The sequence below is a fragment of the Thermothielavioides terrestris genome, chromosome 1 (genome assembly GCF_000226115.1).
Source record: "Thermothielavioides terrestris NRRL 8126 chromosome 1, complete sequence".
In the NCBI taxonomy this organism is placed as follows: Eukaryota; Fungi; Ascomycota; class Sordariomycetes; order Sordariales; family Chaetomiaceae; genus Thermothielavioides; species Thermothielavioides terrestris.
Window position 1 is genome coordinate 6,490,588 of NC_016457.1, and position 22,092 is coordinate 6,512,679.

At 41.5% G+C, this 22,092-nt stretch overlaps 5 protein-coding genes across 5 annotated transcripts; 3 read left to right on the plus strand and 2 right to left on the minus strand.

Moving 5' to 3' along the window:
- Positions 1 to 276: 276 nt before the first annotated feature.
- On the plus strand, positions 277 to 1,318 carry THITE_115538 (uncharacterized protein; the record flags this gene model as incomplete). Its single annotated transcript, XM_003650166.1, has 3 exons — positions 277 to 307; positions 512 to 523; positions 1,035 to 1,318. 3 exons carry the CDS (start codon positions 277 to 279, stop codon positions 1,316 to 1,318), a joined length of 327 nt encoding a protein of 108 aa, XP_003650214.1.
- A 6,763-nt stretch (positions 1,319 to 8,081) lies between these two features.
- On the minus strand, positions 8,082 to 8,354 carry THITE_2043084 (uncharacterized protein; the record flags this gene model as incomplete). Its single annotated transcript, XM_003650167.1, has 1 exon — positions 8,082 to 8,354. A coding segment is annotated over one exon (273 nt), but the record flags the coding sequence as incomplete, so codon positions are not given.
- An 8,520-nt stretch (positions 8,355 to 16,874) lies between these two features.
- On the plus strand, positions 16,875 to 18,174 carry THITE_2063314 (uncharacterized protein). Its single transcript, XM_003650168.1, has 3 exons — positions 16,875 to 17,147; positions 17,213 to 17,358; positions 17,452 to 18,174. Exons 1-3 carry the CDS (start codon positions 17,094 to 17,096, stop codon positions 17,729 to 17,731), a joined length of 480 nt encoding a protein of 159 aa, XP_003650216.1. The 5' UTR covers positions 16,875 to 17,093; the 3' UTR covers positions 17,732 to 18,174.
- A 1,153-nt stretch (positions 18,175 to 19,327) lies between these two features.
- THITE_127537 (uncharacterized protein) lies at positions 19,328 to 19,963 on the plus strand. Its single transcript, XM_003650169.1, has one exon. It carries the CDS (start codon positions 19,505 to 19,507, stop codon positions 19,853 to 19,855), a length of 351 nt encoding a protein of 116 aa, XP_003650217.1. The 5' UTR covers positions 19,328 to 19,504; the 3' UTR covers positions 19,856 to 19,963.
- A 769-nt stretch (positions 19,964 to 20,732) lies between these two features.
- Positions 20,733 to 21,068, minus strand: THITE_2042005 (uncharacterized protein; the record flags this gene model as incomplete). Its single annotated transcript, XM_003650170.1, has 1 exon — positions 20,733 to 21,068. One exon carries the CDS (start codon positions 21,066 to 21,068, stop codon positions 20,733 to 20,735), a length of 336 nt encoding a protein of 111 aa, XP_003650218.1.
- Positions 21,069 to 22,092: the final 1,024 nt, after the last annotated feature.

The window sequence follows — 22,092 nt, forward strand, 5'->3', positions numbered from 1 at the left end:
GAGGCGCTATCGTTAGTATTGTTATAAACGCTATTGATTACATTGTATATAGTTCCCAATTATATAGCGCGTTCTATTCCTATCCTCTATTTAAACGTGTATCTTGAATTGTATTACCTCGATTGTAGGTATAGGTTATATAATTGAGTATTACGATCATTTGTATATATACTATTGTAGCCATTGTTGTCTAACGTCTTGAATATATACCTACCATTGCTACCTATTGTTATATTCGCGCTATATAGACAATACTATAGTGCTATAGGCCGGTCAATGGCTATACTCCTAGAAGTATTTAATTATAGTGAGTACGCTTTAAACTATCTTCTAAACTCTTCTTCTATAGACTATAAACAATAGTAGCAGTATTAGCAACAATAATAATATCAATAACAATAACTATATTGTCCTCTATTCGCCTTACTACTCTCGAGAAGGCCTACGTTGCTAAGGTAGCCAAGAATAAGCCTCCTCTACTCCTAGCTATTCCTACTAAGGCTAGCGCTAGTACTAGTAAGAAGTGAGTATACTATAATCTGCCCGACTAGCGTATCGTATATATCGGCGTCTTTAACACTTATAGTAGGACCCCTACTATACTGAAGACCCCTTCTAAACGTATAGCGCCCCCCTCCTTCTCCTTCTCCTCTTCGGAGGATAAGGAGGAGGAGGGTGCCCTAAGAGAGTAGCCCTACCTAGGTTGCCTAAAGTCCGCTATACGTAGCAAGAGCTCTAGGGAGTGCTAGGAGGCCCTTGGCAAAGCGGCCTAGTATACGCGCTATATATATAGTAAGAAGTGTCGCTCTATATAAGTCTATTAGTATAGTTATAAGGCGTATAGTACTAATGAATTAGCTCTACGAATATACTCCCCGCCGCTAAGCACTTCCTAGCCCTGATATAAGGGTGCTAAGAGCCTAAGCCTAATCTCGTAAATACAAATGAAAAGACAAAGGAAAAGAGCTAGTCTGACTATATATAGTAGAACTAGAAGACGCTATATACTACTCTATATACCCTCTTCGCTATAGAGGGCGAGGACGCTAACGCTAAGGATAACGACGACGATAACGACAAACGTACGTCTACGCTTGCCAAGGGTAAGGGCAAGGGTAAGGCAAAGGTGGCTACGTCTACTAAGAAGTCTAAGAAGGCTAAGAAGGCTAAAAAGGAGAAGAGCGAAGAGGAGGACAAGGATAAGGACGAGAGCGAGGAGGAGACTACTCCGGGCTTTGACCTAGAGACGCTAACGCGTAGTATAGTGGCGACGGTACTGGCCGCTATAACTCCTAAAAAGAAGAAGGGTAGCAAATAGTTCTGTATTATTGTTTGTTGTTTCGTAGGTATAGGCACCCCCTAGTCTGTTTTACACTAGTGTACACTCCTATATTTAGTTTGTTTTTACTTAAGCTTTACGTTCCTATCCCTCTAATCGTCTCTCTGAACTATATAACGTATATCCTATAGGTTGAGGAGCTCCCTAAAGTACTTGAACTTCTAGCGAGTCAATACCTTTGTAAGCCTATTTATAGGCATCTTAGTAGTTAGTAAGTATATAACCTCGAAAGATCCCTTTGTATATTCCTAATATAGCTATATATTATAGATATCAATATAATATAAACGAATACTAATATATTCATTCTCTTCTACTACGAGCTAGATAGTCTATATATTGTTATAGAATATAGTCTAAGGTATACCTAGCTCAAGTTGTAGGTCGCTAAGGAAACGTTTGAATGCTATTGTCTTCTACGCTATAGTAGACAAAGCGAGGAGCTCCGCCTCTATAGACGAGGTAGTGACTATATCCTAGCGTATAGCCTTCTAATGAACGAGCCTACTAAATAGAGAGATAAAATAGCCTTATAACGATTTATATATATTAGGATCATCTATATACGATATATCCCCTACAATAAGCAAGATTTATATAGGAGCAATATCCTACAATATACCCCTGAACTGAATAGCGAGGAAGTATATACTAAATAAGTAGGAGATTATATACTTTATAATATCAATGTATATCCCTAAGAGGTTTGTTAGGAAGTATAAGAGCAACGATGCTAGGAACGTGACCTCTGTATACAATACGACTATAGTGTAGAGTAGCGATCTAACAAGCTCCTAGAATAGCTTGATCTATACTTAAATAGCAGTGCCAATGAACTTATAGAGTTCTATTATAAGGAGAGAGATACTTAGAAAGGTGATTTGATCTATAAGACCAAAGTGCTTCACAATCTTCTCGATATACTAGTCAAGGTAGAGCTAGATCTTATATTGTATATAGTTACGGATCACCCTAATACCTAGGAACTAAGCTACGTCCCCCTTTTTATATACTTTGTACTTCGCTTTTAGAGTATCGATAATCCTCTGAGCTATCTTCGTATAGTCTCTATAGTAGAAGACTAGGTAGTCGTCTACGTAGAATAGTACGAGCATATGCTATTGGCGGTCGAAGAATAAGCATAGCTCCTTAGGCGAAGCTATAAGGCTAAGCTTCTAAAGTATACTAGAGAACTCTCGGTACTAGAGCAACAGAGACTTTTATAAGCTATATAGAGCTCTCTATAGTTCTATAAGAAATCTAGGCTCTTCGAACCCCTTAGGCATCTTGTAAACAACACCCTTAGACAGGTCTATATTCAAGAACACCTACACTACGTCAAACTGCTTAACCTTAAAATCAAACTATATAGCGATAGCCATTATTATATAGAATAAGCGCGCTATAAGTATAGCTATATAAGTACTTTGTAGAGTAGTAAGCTCCTGAAGGTCGCCTCGAACGTAGATGCGAGACTTACACTTCTCGAGGTTACCATTCTGATCGAACTTATAGACGAAAACCTACTTTAAAGGGAGTAATCTTCCTTTAAAGGTCTTACGCCGAATCTTACGCTATATCTTCCTATTAACGAGATTGCGAATCTCTTCCTTAGCCACTTTAATGAACTTAGGCCCTTGAGGGTAGTTAGCGAGATCCTTCTAGCGCTTAGGAAGCTTAGCGAGGTCGTCAAAATATACCTAGGGCCTACTTAGCGTTGCCCTAGGATATATATTACGATATTAGCGAACTACCACTATAAAAACCGTATACAATGTATAGTGCTAGATACTATCGCTCTCCTATAGAGCGATTACAGGGTTATCTAAAAATATATAGCTAAACGAATACTATATGTACTAATCTAGTATATCGATACTCTCTTTATAGTATATAGGGGCTACGAAGTATACTAGACCACTACTTCCGCCTATACCGCCATTGGGAAACTGTCTATAAATCCGTCTTAAGTAACAAGTTGGTAGTCCGTATACCTTACGTATATATTTGCGCTTCTCCCTCGTTAACGTAGCTATAGGTGTTCTAGAATTAGGCTAAGAACTATAGTTTAAGGCATCTTCCTAGTCGTCTAGAGCTTCTAGCTAATCGCTAGGGCGGTCGACCTCCTCTTCACTGCTAGGAGTATCGACTATAATAGCATTTACCGTCGTACTGCCCTAGCTAGTACTCCTAGTTGTACTATTAGCGACGCTACTACTAGCGTCTCTGATAACTATATTAGGGGCCTCCGATAATATAGTTCCTATCGGTCTACTGTTACTACTAGTACTATGATCAATAAGGGGGCTACTCTCTCTAAAACCGTCTAGGCGTTCCTAACGTAGCTCCGATGTTGGTTCTAGAGTATAAAGACCACTAGTAGGCTTCTTACCTAAACTTTAGCTACGATACTCGAGTACTTCTATACCCCTTAGATAAGATAGAGAGTAGGGAGGAGCCTACCCTTTCGATTCCTATTCAGTTATACCCCCTAGATGTCCTAGAGAGCTGGGAACCGTCACTAGGTCTTTATAGGCATCTATAACTCTGAACGGCACTGCCTTAGCGTCCTAAGGCTCTATAGGGAGTTCAATAAGCTCAATAACCTTTCTAGCGACTACTACCGATTAAACATTAAGCTACTCCTCTCTCTCTTAGTAGAACGTACGTTCGTCAAAGGTTATATTGTACATTGTAATGATCTTCCTAAGTTTCAGTACCTAGATACAATAAATGTTGGACGCCCTATATCCAATAAGATACCCAATATACGCTCTAGGCTTGACCTTCCTAGTACGCCTTTCAATCCCCTTTTTACGTTCCTTCGTTAGTGGGTACGCTCGGTAGCCGTATATATAAACACTACCCTAGTTAGGGCGTAGGTCGGCAGTTAGGGAATATACAAGACTAGGCTAATACTAGCGAAACCAGTGCCTAAACTAAGAGTTAAGCACCTTGTTTAGTAAACGGTAGTTGCGAACGCAACTTAGGCTTATACTATATAAATATATAGCTACAACCATCGACTCTAGCTATAGGTTCTAAGGAAGTCTAGCGCCTATAAGCATTGCAAGGCTCTTTATAATAAGTTCTTTACCTATACGTTCTAAACCGCTGTTAGGCTCCTTAGTATCTAAAGGCGTAACCTCTAAGTCGATGCCCTGCTCCTACGCCTAGAGTTCATACGTTATATATCCCTTGATGCTAATGACATTAGTATCGCTATTCTACCTAATCTTATAGATAGGTAGCCTAAATTAGCGTTTTACCTAGTATTCGAAGTAGACAAGCTTATCGTATATACTATTGTACATCTTATATATAAGTAGAGTCGTGAAAAGCTTCCTACTATACTCGTCTTTAATAACTAATAGCTAGTTCGAGCTGTCAAATGCCCTTAGAAAGTCGAATAAGTCCTAAGAGACCCTCCAAAATAGGTATAGTAACGGCTTCGATAGTAGGCGATACGAAATAACCTATTCTATATATACCTACGTATATACCTCGTATTCTAGCCTACAAGGCCTACGAATCTATATACCTTTAGCGTTTAAAACGAGATATTCTAACGCCTCTAAACTCAGATAACTAGATCTAATATACTAGAGAGCAGCTAGGTCTTCTCTCTCTAGGAGCAGGTCCTTAGAGGGCCTACTCCTCCTAAAGTTCTTTACAACTATAGCGCTTATAGTTATAAGTCTAGCAAAGCTTCTAGAGAGTATCCAAAGGGCATTAGAGTAGGAGGAAAGAGCATTATATTGTAAGAAGGTCAGGTTGAACTTCTCGACCAGTTGCCTAAGTACAATACTCTTCTCCAAAGTTCCTTAACGTAGCGTATAATCTAGACCGCAGTACTAAGCGCCCTACGCTCGAAGGCGTCTCTTAGAGACAATGTTGATATAAAAGCCCTTAACAATAGCAACGTTGTCTATAACAAGGTCCTTAATGTTTAGGCTATATACGCCGTTTAAAACGTTTTTAATAATCTATTTGCCGTAGCTAGAGATTAGGAAGGATATAGTACCTACCTCAATAGTCTTACCGCTCGTCTTGACGAACGTACTAGGGATAAGGAGAGCTCTGTCATTAACGAGATTGACCGCTCTATAGTTGTCAAACAGAATATACTTGCTAAACGGGTATAGGCTAAACTCGAGAGATACGAATACGCTATATACACCTTTGAGCTTGTTTACGATCGCTAGGTCGATGACGGCGTATACCTAGAGCGCTTTTGGAAATGAAGGACCTACACTACTATTAGAACTAGTGGTCTTAGCGTTTAACGATATATTCTAGATCTTCTAACCGAGCTTCTAGAGCTCTATTCGAAGGTTGTTCTAGCGCTCTTTAGCAAATCGTTAACGTACTATATTCACTACGTCGTTTAGGAGCGTCACGCTGTTTAGGGATTCCCCTATCAGAGCGTACCGAAGTTGCTAATATTCTAAGGGAAACTACCAATGGCGAAAAGTCTTCGGCTTATATAGGCAGTCGCAGTTCTTCTTACGCTTCTAACTGCCCTTTTGACCGTTCTACGCTCCTAGAAGTATAGGGTAGGCTCTAGGCTTCGAGTAGACTATCGCTTTAGCCTAGAGGATCGCCTTGAGTAAGAGAGCTAAGTCGAGAAGGGTTGGTCCTTTACCGCCAAGCTTCTCAGTTACACTAATATCCTTTAGTATATAAGTCGCCTACTCTAGATCTAAGCGTCTCTATATAGTCTTAAGGAATATAGTAACGGCTATTACGTTGGTGACTATAGCGATATTAGCCGCCTTTATATAGTAGAGGACCGATATATATTCGAGAATCTAGGTCCTAGGTTCGACGCCGCTCTAGCTACCTCTAGCAAAGACAGTTATATACTCCTTGGCAAACGTAGTGAAAGTAGCGCTATTGGAGGGTACGATAATCTTATATAACGTCTATATAAACCTGTATATACCGGTGACGTTCTCGGCCTCTATAATGTTGTATATAGTGTATATATAGCGGTCGCTAATAGATACGTTGATCATCTTATAGAGCTTGTTAACGGTATAGAACGCTATAGTGTCGATAGTAGACTTCGAGAACGCCTCGTATAGCTTAAGGAATTTATAGCAGATCTCCTCCTTAATAGGATTAGTTGACTAAGGTTCTTCGCTATAGGTAGTAGGATCGGCTATCTTCTAGGCTTGTAGTGCAGTGTACTACGCCTAAAGATGGCGGTCCTAGACCGCTTAACGTGCTATACCCTAGGTAGGCTATATAGGAAGGCCAAGTATCTTAGCCTCAGTAGCGAGCTTGGTGTCTAGGTCGATAATGTACTAGATACGCAAGTTGTTGGCCTCTTGGCGAACAGCAGAGATCTATCTCAGCTAGTCTTTAGGGCTATCGAGGGTTGGAAGCGCTATAATAGCAACGGTAACGGTTTTCTTAGTTTCGAGTATCATCTTAAAGCAAACTAAGGTGTACTACGTTGTTTAGACTGAACGATAGGGGTAATATGAACTTGTAGAAGTTGTTGACGATCGAGAAAACTGGAAGTGGTTGTTCGAGAAAAGAAGAAGGATGGCCCCAACTAGGCTACATCGCTATTATAAGTGTTGTACACGAACCGGGCTTATAACTGAGAAGAGTAGCGAAGTGGGGCTATATAGGATATAGAGGTATATATATTGAGAGAGGTGCTCCTCTTAAGCTAGGTGGGAGGAGCGCCGAGGTCTATATACATATGTGGGCAGAGCTGATATATGCCCCCTGAGCGTAGGGAGCCTAGCAGATAGAGTCACGTATGTACTAGCACGCGACACTCTTCTTTTTACTTTTTATATTCTCTCTACTTAGCGATCTTCTTAGCTTGTTCTTCTATATTATAGAGACTTCTAATAATCTTATTATACTAGTGGTCGTTAGGGTAAGCTATAGTCAACTTAGCTTTAAACTTATTACTAATAACTAGTTCGAAGGTACTAGTGTCTATAGTATAGTATTCCTTAATATCGATCTAAGTAGTAGACCAAATGTCCTTTAGTTCGTTAGTAGCGTCTTAGGTTTCGTTAGAGGCGTCTTCCTCAAAGGTCGGTAGACGTAATAAGGCGTCTAGTACAACGTTGAGCTTTCTTAGTATATAGAAGATGTTAAGGTCGAACTAGGATAGCTAATTTATAGCGTTGGTAAGCTTTAAGTTAGCCTTTACAAGGTCTATAATAGCGAAAGACGTATATTTTACAATGCCTCTAGTCGCTATATAGTCTATTAGGATGTTTATAGGGTATTAGTTTAACTATACTATTTTCTAGAGCTTTCTAATTGCCTATATAATAGTAGCGACTTCTACTTCTATATTCCTATACTTCTTTTCTATATTAGAGGTCAGATAGGAGAGGAATATAATAGGCTAGATCTCGCTACTTAGGATATCTTAGCTAAGGATATTAGTACTATCCTATTTACTATAGAGTTAAAAGACGATTGCTCTATATCCTTTACTTCTTATATCGAGCTTAATAAATAGCGGCTTATTAGAACAATAATAATATAGGAAGTATTACTTATATAGGTGTTCCTATAGTAGCCTAAAGGACTTTAGTTCTACTAGTATAGACTTGAATTTAACGTTCGAAGTGAATACCTTCTTAGCGTTCTTCAACTTAGCGATAGGAAGGTCTTCGCTTACTCTCCCTTAGGCAAGGAGCTTAGTTTTATAGTCCTATAGAGGCTACGCTTTCGCTATATATTATAGGATACCTTTATATAGCTATCTAGCTATACTAAGGTACTGCTCTAAGGTCTTAAAGGTATTAGGGAACTTGAGTTTCTTAAATATAGCGATCCTATTGTCCGTTTTAGCTACTCCTTCGCTATTGACTATATAGCTAAGAAGTCTTACTAATAGGTAGGCTATAAAGGATTTTTCTATTGAAATATAAATGTATACCTTATTAAAGATATTGAGAACTGTCTTAATATACTTAAGGTACACCTCTATATTCTTACTAGTAATAATAATATCGTCGATATAGGTATATATAAAGTATTTATATTTATAGAACAAGCGGTCTATAAAGCGCTATACGAAAGCTAACGAGTTTTTAAATCCTATTAGTATAACGTTTAAACGTTCTAAACCTCTAGGACTAATAACTATTATATAGTTATAGTGTTCTTCTACAATTAGAAGCTAGAAGAAGAATCTAGAGGCGTCGAATACTATAAAGATTGTATTACCTATTATTATATTTATAATGTCATCTTAGTTAAATAATAGGTATATATCCGGTACTACCAACGTATTTAGAGGCTAGAGGTCTACTATAGTTTTGCCTTTTGTTTTTCTAGTAACTATATAGTAGACTACGAAAATTAGGTAAACGACAAGGGTTAGCTAGTCTATAAAGTCTATCTTTCTTTATATATATAGTTTATTATATTCTTCGTTGATAATCGCTTAGTCTTTAGTGCTTAGTAAGTAAACCTAAATAGACTTAAGCTAATTCTACTATTCGTCGATAAGTAGAATTCTTATCTTCTAATCCTCTAGTATAGGAACAATGCTATAGTTATAAAAGACGTTATACTTGTCTAGCAATGCCTTTATCTCTTTTATATATCGTTTGTCCCTACTATAGACGTTCACCTCTATTGTTGACTTAATATATAGAATATTGTCTAGTTTTTCGATACTATAGGATAGTATATAGAACTCCTACTTAGTAGGTAGCTTATACTTATTCTCTATCAGTGTCTCTATTATCGGTTCTTTACCGCTAGGCTTCTATTATATAGTTGTCGTTATCTATATATATTTGTTGTCTATAACGTTATCCTAGGTCTACTATATAAGGTTCTATACCATTGCCTAGATATCCTCCTCTAGGCTATACTAGAGGAGATGTCTAATACGCTATCCTTTAACAATAGTGATTAAGCGAATAGTGTTATTCTTTACAATAGCTTAGTATACGCTCTTTATATCTACAATAGCGTCTAGTATACCCTCGATATATAAAGCGAAGTAGAGCTTGTGTTTCTAGCTGCTTAGATTGTCGTTATCGATATCTATAGGCTTAAATATAGTCTCGATTAGGTATTCTGTTATAGGTACGACCGTTATAGTATTTATAGCTTTTACCTTCTAGATTATTCTTTTCTATTCTATATATACTCTTACCTTTATATTGTAAACGGATTAGAAATAATAGATAGATATATTAAGGTTAATCTTTACTCTATTACAAAGTATAAAGTTAGTTTTAATCAATAGTTTTACTCCTAAACCTTTTATGACGTCGGCTATTATAGTAAAGTGACTATCTACGTTAATATTATAGATAATTCCTTAGATATAGAAGTTAAACTCAACTTACTTCTTAACTTCGATATAGACTCTAACGCCTTTGACAAAGTACAACTTTATATTAATCTAACGTAGGTTCTTAGCTTACTTAGAGATAAACTCCTTATCGACGAGGTTAGTATTATTGCCTATATCGAAGTAAACCTTGGTACTTAGCTCGCCTAGGTTTATACTAATGTTGATTATAAGGTATATAGCTTGTTTGTCTAATGCTTTTAGTAGTAGTATATAGGGCTACATTTCTATAATCTGTCCTTCGGTTAGTATAAAGTTTATATCTTTACTATTAAGTTTGTCCTCGTTATTACTAAAGTTACGCTAGCAGTCTATTCAAGGTTATATAGGTTTATACTTGTCTTTATCGCTATTGTCAGCTATATACTCGAAAAGCTTATAACGTATTGTAAAGACTTTGCTATAGGCGATATATTGCTAAATCTATAAAAGCTATTATAGCAGTTTATTCTAACTTAGTCTAGGCTAGTAAAAGGTATAATACGAGTAGTAAAAACTATTGGCTTCTTCGTCTTCTAATTCTTTGTCCTTAGCTTTAATATTATATTTATCGACAAGAATATACCTAGTCTTCTCTAATATTTCATAGTAAAGGTTAGTATCTTTGTTGTCTTCTATTACTATAATCTCGCTATAGTATAAGAAGGTACTATCTTCGAACTGCTTTTTATATATATATATCCAAATCTATTAGAGTCGTTAAAGTCGAGGTAGTCTTCCCTAGTTACTATTATCACCTCTTCTTTAGCTATTAAATAGTCTAAGTCCTCTTCTATAATCGTTAAACAATTAGTATCCTCTTCTATATCTAGTTGTACTATAGAAGTTTCGATTATTAAATAGTTGTACTTAGTTACTATCTTTATACTAATTGTTTCTAAGTTGCTAGGGTTTATCCTTGTCTCTTCTCTAAAGATTATAATATCCTCTTCTACCTCTTCCTATCTAGAAGGCTCTACTATTCTCCTAGTTGTCTTCTCGTCCTTCGTCGTTGTACTCTATATCTATATTGTTAGCAATAGGACTATAGCCAATAATATAGCCCTTAGTAGCGTTTTAGCGAAGCTTGTCTTTAACGATATATACTTTAGTATCGAGGATACTAAGGAACGTACCTATCTCTATAGTTATATCTAGTTTAGGATATAACTAGCGAAGCTCTAGATAGAGGTAATTATATAAGTATATTAGACGTTGCTACTCGGTAGTATCTCCTTAAATATATATATATTTAAAGTATTTTATAATGAATTTCTAGACTAGCTTGTCTTTATAGTTGTCCTTTATAGTATACTAGTTTTCGTTTAGCTATTTTTCTACTTTATATTTTTTAATATTAAACTCTTTTTTCAAGTGTTTAGTCTACGTTTTTATAGATATAGTCAATACTGCCTTTTCTATAGTAAAGAGCTACTATTTATACTATTATAGCGCTAAGCCTTAAAGTAGAGTCTACATCTCTATATATAGGGTCTCTTCTCTTACTAGGTAGTATTTAATAATTTAATCTACTTATTTAACCTAAAGGTTGACGTCCCTATAGTATAGCTACTATTTATTGTACTATAGGTCCTAAGGTTCCTTAGACTTATTTTCTATATTTAGCTAGAAGAGACTAATGTCCTAAATCTTCTATTTCGATATAGGTATAGATAGTTGTAAAGACATAGTACTTCTATCCTTAGTTTTAAGCTAATGGTCTTCTATATCTATAGCCCTATTTACCTTTTCGATTATAACGTTTAGGTTCTCTATTATTTGAGCTATCTAGGTAAGAAAGTCCTATATAGCAAAAGCGACCTAGATATCTATAGCTTTAGCTACTTGTCTAGAGGGTCTAGCTCTTTATCTAAAGGGTCTAGCTACCTATCTATATAGTAGGCTCGGTATCTCTTAGAATAGTAAAGAGACACTAGAATCGACTAAACTGTCTATATATTCTATTCTAGGGTTCTAAATAACTATACTTAGTCTAGGAAGCTTAGATAGGTACTAAGATAGTTAGCTTAGTGTTTATAGGGGTAGCCTAGAAACCTAGTCGAAAGCGCTAATTAGCTAAGCTATTGGAGATAATAAGTCTTCCTCTTTAAGTTGTCAGTTTTAAGGCGATAGATCCTATAATCCTTTTAGTAGCCCTTAGTAGCGTCTACTAAGATTATAGCTATTAATGATATAGGTTTTATATCCTTATTAAAGAATAGTTAACGTATTTTAGGGCTCTAGTTGCTCTTAGAAAGTTAAATTTAATAGAGTTGCTAGCTAGTTCTTAGTCAGATTGTATCTAGTTCTTACTAATATTTTTAATAGTATAGCTAGTCCTAGTTATTGATCGTTAGTCCTTTAAGGCTTTAAGGTCTCTAGCGGTCCCTGACTCTCTAGTACTAAGGCCTCTAACGTTTCTTAGGTTAAATCCTTAGTCTCCAAGGTAGCGTCTTCGATCTTAGGGTCTAGGATAAGGTTCTTATTAATAGCTACTTAGACTTTACGCCTAATAGTTGTAAGGTAGATATAAAGAATATAATTATCGAATATCTAAAAGGGAGGATACTCTACAATATATAGTATTTCGGTATACCGTTAGGTATAGACATCTCCTTCTAGTACCTCTTTAAATGATACTATAGCTTCTAAGTATTAGAGTTCTTAGGGATTAATAGCGGTTACCTACTAGACGTTATAGGTAACTTTAAAATCCTTAATAAACTTAAGTGTCTACTATATATCCCTATAGACATTGGTGTTTATAAAGCTTAAATCTATCTAGCTTTTAACTCTTTGCAAATACTTAGTACTAGAATAACGGTATCTAGGTTGTAAACTAGTTTATTATAAATCGTATACTCTAAAGCTTACTCCCTTATAAAAGAGTATTATCTGCCTTAGGTACTACTCTATACAACTTACTAGGTATAACTCGTAATGTCTCCTAAGCTAAATTTAACTCCCTTCGATAGGAAGCGAATAGGTCCGAATCGTTAGTAGGCACTACTTGTTATACACTAATAGTGCTCAGTGACTATCTAGCGGTAAACGTATAAAGGTAAGAAAGATCAATGCCTCTTAGCCTCGTTAGCTAATAAGGCGGCACTCCTAAACACTAGTATATATTACAAAAGTATATTGATATAGTCTATCTTCCTACAAAGGGGTTCTAGGTAAAGTTCCCTTTTTAAAGGAATGCTTATTACCCTTGACCGCGGTATAGTCATAGGTGCCTTTGCTATAGTTGCGTGTGACACTTATATTCGACTAAGATTGTAATATACTTGTCAATATAGTATTTATCTTTTGGCATTAGCAGATCCTTTATCTTACTTTAGACTATCTAGACGTACTTCTAAGCTATAAAAATATTCGTCTTTAGCACTAGCGAAAGATCGATCCAACGGTTTATAATCCTATATAACAATAGCTTCTAGTTATCTACTTTATTAGTAATTTCCTATAAGACGTTGTAGGTATACTAATTGTTCAATATCTTAGTTTTTAAATTGCAAATTTATATATAGAAGCTGTATATAAATTTAAAAGGGAAGTAGAAGACCTAACTAAGAACCTAATCTACCTAGAGAGACGAGGGTACTAGAATAAGGTAGTAAAACGGTTAGAAGAAGAAAATAGTTCTAAAATAGTAAGGAGGAAAGGAAGGCCTTAAGAATTTAAAAGGCGAATACTCTTTTCTAGCCTATCTCTAGCTAATTAGCGAGCACTATAAGCCTTATCTATTTTCTTTCGCTTAGATTAAGAAAGAGCTAAGCAGCCCTCCTACCTTTGAAGGCTTATCTACCCCTTTTTTCGATCCTCCTACTAGCTTTCTTATAATCAACTATTTCTTTTACCTTGTCTACTATACTTTAGATTTTCTTATAATCGCTTCAATTAGTCTAGATCTTTTTGCCTAGAGAGCGACTTTTCTATTAAACCAAATTTTTATATACTATTACAAGTATTACTATAGGTTGTTGTAAGATTTTCGATTTTATAGAGCCTATATAGTCTTAAGCTGATATAACTACTACCCTAGGATAGAAGCAACTATTTGGAGAGCTCAAGTTTTATATACTACTAAGTTCGCAAAGGCTAGTAGAAGATAGCGATCAAATAAAGTATTATACCTCCCTTGTAAAGTAAGAGCTAGACTCAAAGATACTAAGTTACCCTAGGGAGGCTAATCCTAAGCTTTTTCTATTTCTATAGACCCTAAAGAAATATTTGTAAAATATAATTAACTAGTGGCCTAACTAGATTCAAAGCCTTCGACTTAGTATAAACCCTAAGATTATAAGCTACCTATTTCTAGGCTAGCTAAAAGAAAAGTATATAATAGATCGGTTTTTCAAAATCAATTTTATAAATATAGGTATTTTACTCTTCGATATAAAAGATATACTACTTACTAAGGAATAGCTAGAGGGCTAAATGATCTTAGACGTTATATAGTTTTTCTTTTATCCTTATAAAGACTATCTTTAGTTCTACCTATAGCCTATCTTAGATACTAGTCCTATACTAAAGGAGTTCTACTAGTCTAACCAAAAGGTTATTACTAACTGTTATCGTTTCTAGGTCTTTCTTTACTTTGTCGACGAAAGGCATTAGGCTATTACGATCTTCAATCAAATTATAAGCCGACTTTACTATTTCGACTCTATACTTAAGAGTATAGAGATATATACTAACATCTTATTAAAGGTCTAAATCGACTTCTAGTCTATCTATAGGTTCTCTTAATCGTAGCTATATAAGGAGGTAATCGTCTATTGTCCTTAGTAAAGTATAGGTTAGGAGTATAGGTAGTTCGTCCTAGAGTTTATATAGGCTTTTCTTTAAGAGCTCTAGCTCTACCTTCTAGATAGACTAATATAATATAAAATACTCTAGCTCCGACTATATTAGGAAGATAGTAAGAAGGTTATATAGCAATATATATTATATTTATAGTTAGAAGCTTATAAAAATGCTCTTAGTACCTTTAAAGATTATCTACTTTACATTAAAGGAATCCCTTTACTATAGTAGAACAAAGGTAAAATATATAAGCTTCCTCTAGACCTATTGTCTCTAAACTAAAAACCTATATAGCCTATACTCTTAAAGTATAATAAAGACAAAGTGATCAAAGTCCTCTAGAGCAACAACGTATTTATACCTAATAAGCTAGACATTCCTAGGCTCAACGACTTACCTATATATATCTATCACTACTTTAGTAATATAGAGCTTAGAATCTTAGCTATATACTTAGTAGTATTTAAATAAGCCTAAATCCCTAACTAAAGTGAGAAGGGGCTAATCGCTACTATACAACTAATCCTTATACTCTAATCAAAGTAAGAGGTAGTATACTAAGTGTACTACTATAGGATTATAAAGCTTCTACTAAATAGATAGCTAAACAACGAGCTATCTTCGCAAGACCCTATAGGCGACCTTAGACAATAGTTATAAGCTACGTTTTTAATACCTAAGGCCGTTCTACTACTTCGACTAAAGGATTAGAATACTACTTTAGGACTATTGGCTATACTAGCGAAAGATCTTAATAATATATCAACCTAGGTGAATGTTAAAGCTAAGATTATAGAGATCGCTACAATATAGGTGACTACAACTCGAAGGCTCGTCGACGCCCCTATAGACAAGTTCAACTAAGAGTACCTCCTTAGTAGTATATAGGTTAAAAAGCTTAGGGCCCTAGTATAGGCGGTACTTAAGATAATAGTATTCGATCTCTACCTCTAAGAAAAGGAGATGCTTATCTATATACTTATAAGGAGACTAAACTATCCTAAAATGCTTTATTTGCTAGTATAGAAGTATTTATAGGTATAAGGATCGCTTATATTATCTAGCTATATATTACCCTCAGTGCAACACTATAGTAAGCACCTCTATAAGGAGCCTACTAAGCTTAAACGGCTATTTTGCCTACTACTATACAACCTATACAACTACGCCTTCGCCTATAAGTATAAGTATCTAGTATAGTAGTAAAGATAGGATATATATATTAAAGAGGTAGAGGAATATAAAAGGCGATATAATTAGCTACTATAGCTAGCTAGACCTTTATAAGCTAAGAGAGCTATATATAAAAAGTAGCTTAAAGAGTAGTAATGATAAAAGGTATATACTAAAGAGCTTTTAAAGTATAAGCTTATCTATAGAAGTATATAGTAAGCTTAAAAAGGAAGTATAAATTAGAGTAATAGACTACCTAGATATAGGGACCTAGTTTTTTTTTCTATTCGTTTCAATATATTATATTCGTTGCTAAAGGGTCTAGCCCTCTAATTATATATATTTAAATAGGCTAAGCCTATCTTCTTTGTTATTAAGTAAGATATTAAGTAGTTGTTAATATATATTCATTGATACTACGTTAATAGTTATCTTTCTTCTAAAAGGGCTATTGAGCTTCTCCTTTCGCTATTCTACCTTTGTCTAGACAATAGGCATTCGAGCTATTAAGCTCTAACTATATTCTCGTTGTCTTTTATCTTTCTACTATATCCCACTAGATGTACCTAAGCCACGTGTCTTCCTCTTAGGAGACATCCTTCCTACCACTCGATATGCACTATCTTTATCCGTCTAGAGGGACACCGTATTCCTTTAGGAGCTATCTCGCGCACCTGGTCCTGGGTGTGGTGGGGTAGGTTGGTATAGAGGTTTTACACTATTTCAATATATATGGCATTTGACTAGATTTGGCAACCACTTGAGTAAACACAAATTAAGCCAAATCTCATCGCAGTGCACCCAAATCAACGCAAGTGGGCCCTCATATTTGACTTGTTTGACTTGTTGGGAGCCTTGCCACAAAGTGCCCGGCCAGCGATCAATGGGTTATCAGAGGTGCCCGGGCGCCTTCCGTTGTTGGGCTGGTTGTGACCTGTTGCGCCCCGCTAGCGGTGCTGGCCGTACTGTATTCCGTCAAGTACGGAATACTCTGTAATTACAGAGTTCAGCCTGCGCATCGGAGGGAGACCTCCATACCGATGGAGAATCGCGGCGAGAGATATGGCCCATGCGTCAAGCCCCCCAGATCCCTCCATTGCCTTGTGATGATTGGGCCGTGCGGCCGAGGCAACAAGGATGCCCGCGCAACTTTTACCCATCCCACCATCGCGCGACCAGGGACCATCAAGGCAATGCGACAACCGCGCGGTTGAGCATCTCAACGCTTCATCTTCTATTGTTTTGGATTGCTTCTTTTCCTCAGCGCTGAGCACTCCTTCCTTATGAAACGACCCCGCTAGCGTCCCGCAAGGGCACAGCCGTCCGATTTCTCTCGCTCTCGATTTCTTCTGCGGTCTTTTTCTTTTCTCTTTGTCCCTTTCTTTCGCCGTGCTTTTTGCGCCTTCGCCACGCTCACTTTTCAGGGGGGACGCCATCATGGGGAACTGCTCCTCTTGCCTCGGCAGCCGCCGCCGAGATGACTACGACGAGGTATGCCTTGCGCCCCATTCGCTCGTTCGTCTCTATGCTCCGCTGACCACTCGCTCCCTCGGTAGGATGACGAAGCTCAGCACCTCTTCGACGAGTCCAACAACATGCAATATGGCAGCTTCGACCAGCAACACATGATGGGACAGGAGGACCCGCAAGAGGTGCAACGAGAAATTGAGGCTTTACAGAGAGTTGTGGCCCGCACCTCGGAGTATGTCCCTCCCGCCCCTACCCTCCCCTTCGGCCCACTCCCGGCCGCGCGGCGATAGAACAGAACGGCATGTGGCTAACCCAGGTGGCACAGTAATATGGTCGACATCTACGAGATCGTACCGCAGGACAAGTCGATCCAGCCCGTTGCTGCTCCCTATGCGTATGGGGGCCAAGACGCGCACATGAACCAGTACCACAACTTGCTCTCCAAGCTCTCCTCCCACGACGATCTCGCTTCTGTGGCGCGCATTGATTGGGGTACTCCGGACGAGGACACCATCGAGATGCAGCAGGGTCCTGTGCCCATCAAGGTTGACGGCACTGACGCTCTAATCGGCAACTTCGCTGATGCTGCCGCCGCCATGCGCTGAGCTCACCTCGTCAGCCGGATGGCCCGCTGTTCCCCACTCGAGACAACCCTCACCTGATGGGCCGGCCGGACCACTTTTGGACCCGTGACTGGCCAAGAGGAGGGGTGACCCTTACCAGCTGACGACCGTTCCATTCCCTCGGGACCTTCAACTGCACCCCCACCTCGCCCAGGGTCACCCCCCTGACTTCGCTTCGACTGATGTTCAAAAACGTCGCGTCGAGATTTTCGCGGAGACGCAAAACGGATCGCTTCAGACAGTTGATACCCATGGGGCCGTGCAACCCCTTTTCTGTCTCATTTCCGACGGCAACGTTGAGGCCGTGGAGAGAATTCTGATGCCCTGGATAGTGGGGACGTCGAGATGTTATTGGAGGGATGCGCTTCTGCAGTCTGTACCCAGCCGTGCCGCCTAAACCAATCAAGAAGCCCCTGTTTATTGTGACGGCTCTTGCCCTGCTGTCAGCTTAGCCAATCAAGCCTTGCTCTCTCGACCCGTCTCCGGCAGCTCTGTCAAACGACGCTTGTGGCCGGTCACACGCCCACCTACCGCCAGCCACGTGCACAGGAAGCTTCTGATGCTCCATTGCAGTGGGGAGACTAGAGTATAAACAGAGCGACCGTCTGGCTCCCTTAGCCCTCCGGAAGGCCGTCGGTCGTCAATCGTCACAGAAGCCGGGCTTGGGCTCCGCTGTTCGTCTACTCTCCTCCACACACTCGGCAACCTACTGCCAACCGTCGCTGAACACGACTTCTCTTCGCTTTGTCAGAACTTCGCTGGACTATGAGGTGCGAAAGTGGGAGTATGTGCACGGCTCATTCTCCGTGGCCGGCCATGAAGCGGTCTGCAGCTCGCAGATGGCTATCGTGGAGGAACGGGGCCGTCGCGACTGGAAAGGAAGCGTGAAGGGGGAAGCTCTTGGGGGCTGACAACCCGGCATCACCCGTAACAGGCAGGGTGCAGCGGGCGAGGGCAAGCGCGCATAACACACCCGAGAAGTCACGTCACTCGTCTCCCTCTCAGCAGCCACTAGGGACCGCTCAACAGGACTCCTACTTCCCGAACAGGGGTTGGTACCTCCCACCTCTGCGCTCTGCGCTGGCCAAGGCCGGCTGATGGTCTCCCGACCTTCCCCCCTTGGCGCTCCAGGTCCTTCAGACGCATCTTGCCGAGTCAACACGCCGTCGGCTGCTGCCCAACCAGGCATAAGTTGCGAAGTCACTTGTCGGCCCGCTTCTCCTCAACGCTTGCCCCCACGGCCGTGGTCCGTTTTCAGCTGCGGGTGAGGGTGCTCGCGAGATTTCCCTGCAGGGCCGGAGAGCAGGGCAAACAGGAGTCAGACAGGCATCTTCTGGCGGGCGCTTCCCTCCACCGGAGCCGAGCGAACCCAAGCGCTTTCCCCGTCACCCACTCCTGGAAGAGCACTTTCGAGTGAGACACGACCGCGCCAACGCTGCATACATTACCCACCCGCCAGCCAGCTCTCCCCTTGCCATTCGTCCAGTCGGCTGTCCGTCAAGCTCCCTCCTCGGCTACAGGTGCTACGGTGACTCGCTCGATAACGTCAAGGAAACCTATGGCTCCGCTGCTTCTGCGCCCTGGGGGGGGGGGGGGGCGTGCGCCGGAGAGACGCTCAGAACTTGTTCCCTATGGCTTTTCTCCGCGCCCCATTCGATCCCTCCCTCGCCGACACCCGTCCCCCGCGCCATTCTTCTGCCGCTGCACCCGAACAGGGAAGGGTAAACCAGTGGGATCTCTCCCCGGCTCTGCAACATGATATGCGCTCTCCAGGCAGGGAAAGACGATGCGAACCGATCTGCACCTCTTACTCACACAAACGTCAACCGAGAGCCCTTGAACTGCAAGCTCTCCATCGGCTGTTGGATGCGGCAAGTCGCAAATGCTGATTTTTTTCGCGCTCTTCTGCTGACTTCGACTCGGCGTCTCGGGCATCAGCAGGATGGGGATGGAGAACTCGCCCAGCAAGCAAACGCGATGGCCGGGGCCTGGAGGAGGAAACAAACTTCTTTTGTTGCCGTACTGTCGTTACTGACAAAAGCATTGATTTTTTTCCCTGTCATTTTCCCTGAAAACCCCACTGCTGGAGGGAAAGGCTCTGTGTGACTTTCCTTCCCCTTGCCTTGGTTTCCCAACCATTAGTAGAAACAACTTCCAGGTTCCGAGACAAGAGAAGTATGAAAAACGCGCAATGAAATGGAAATCCAAGATGCCAGTGCTTTTGGTCCTAGCTCATTTCTCTCCGCCTCGCAGCAAGGTTCTCGCATCAGACATGCACACTCCTCCCCCTCTTACCCATACACCTTCCCTCCATTTTGAACAATCAGGGAACCATCTCCGCTTTCTGTAGCCGTAAAACAACAGGAAAACAAAGGAAAATAGCGGGAAAGTGTCCCTCGCGCCTCCCAGCCAGCCCCACGAGTTCCTAGCCCCTTTCTGGAACACATCAGCCAGTCATTTCAAATCGCCCCCGGGGAAGCAGCTGATGTTGCCCGGGGGCAAGCAACGATGGCGCGCCAGCCCTGCGGCCAGCATTGCCACCACCGGCGTCTCACTGGTTCCCCCAGCAGCCGCCTCCCCCGCCGTGTCTTTCCTCTCCCACCTCTTTCTTGCACAACGTGCCGCCCAGGTCTCGGCAATCGCACCCTGATCCAAAGCCTGCCCCACCCCCTTTCCGTTCCCTCCATATCGCCGTCTTCCCCTCCTGCTCCGGCCTGTCTCAGGTACCAGCATTGGAGCAGATGGACGGAATAGCTGAGAGAGCTGAGAGAGGCAAGCAGGATGGAGGGAAAAAGAGAAGCTGAAAAAGAAAACAAAAAATAAGGAGGAATGAAAAGAGAAGAAACAAAACCCAGAAAAGCAGCAAGGTGAGGATGACAAAGAAACCATCCGGCCAGTCTCCAGTCTCCCGTCCGGTCGAGCCCGGCAAGGGCAAGGGCAAAGGGACAAGGCCCGCCCAGGCAGCGCGCCGCCCAGTGCTCACTCAGTAGTTGACCGAGTTCTTCCGGATGTCGTGGTCGCGGAGCAGCTTGTCGATCTCGAGCTGCAGGTCGTGCATCTCGGCCTGGGTGCGCTGGATGGTGGCGCCGCGCCCGCCCTCGCGCGCCCACCGGTCCACGTCCTGCGCCATCTTGGCCAGCCGCCGCTGCTTCTTGTCCACCTTCTCGCACAGCTGGCACGGGTCGTTGATCAGGTACGTCTGGTACACCAGCCGCAGCCCGCACGTCTCGCCCGTCCGGTACTCCTTGTTGCACTGCTGCCGGAAGGGGCCCCACCGCCAGTAGCCGCACTGCCAGAGCGTGTGGTCGAAGTAGCACATTTTTTTTTTCTGTCTCAGGTTGGGTCTTTGTGGGGTTGTTATCGTCTTCTTTTTTCTTTACGCTCGCTTTTGGGCTCGCCGGGCCTCGGTGTCGTTCGTCCGGTCTTACTGTTTCTCCGTGTTGTGCGGCGAGCTGTTGAAGATCCCGTCGCCTTGGTTGATTATCCGAGCTGTGTTGGTGGTTGTTCGAGCCGGCGCTCTCGGACGATGGGGAAGTCTTTCGTCTCGGTATGCGAACCACCCGGCACACTCTCTCGCCGGCGGTCTCACCAGCTTCCGGGCCGAGGCCAGGGAGGTAGTTGGAGCACGAAGATGGCCGTGTGCGTTATCGATGCGAGTGTCTAACCGAGCCTGATTCAAGCAAGTTCCATGTTAGCCGGAGTAGTGTTTCCTTCCTTTGTCGTAGTCCTTCGCCATCTCTTCCACCACAGGTGGCTTCCTGTAGGTCGCCAACTGTGGCGTATCACAGCAGCGAGATTTCGCGGCCGTGCCGTCAAGCAGAGAGACACGCTTACCGCAGGTGGAGGAGCTTGACAGCCAGGTAGCTGACGCGAGAGACTGAGGCCTCAGAGATGCGGTTCGAATTCAAGGGGGAAAGAGCCCGGTAAATCTGGGTTTGCGGTTTCCTTTGTTGTCGTGGTTGATCGAAGCCGTGAGGCAGGCGCTGTCGGCTACCGGTTGCGTTGCGGTGCTGTTGTCGTCCCCGTTTTGTCCTTGGAAGTCTGGTTGAGCGTCTGTCCGATGCTGGGCCGAGGATCGTGAGTCTTCTTATACTTGATGTGTCACCCTTTCCGTCACCTTGAAGTGGATGATGAGCTGTCCTGTCTTTGCAGACAGACGCCCAGCGGTGTTAGCCAAGGTCAGGACGAAGCACTCGGCGAGGCTAGGCAAGGCGTTTCCCGCTCATCCCAAGCCGGTGCCTTACGACTTGTTCTAACCCCCCCCGGTCTGTCCGGGTATCGTGATCCCCGAGTTGCCCGTTGTCTATCACGCTCGCGATCACACGTCGAGCAGGTAGCGCGGC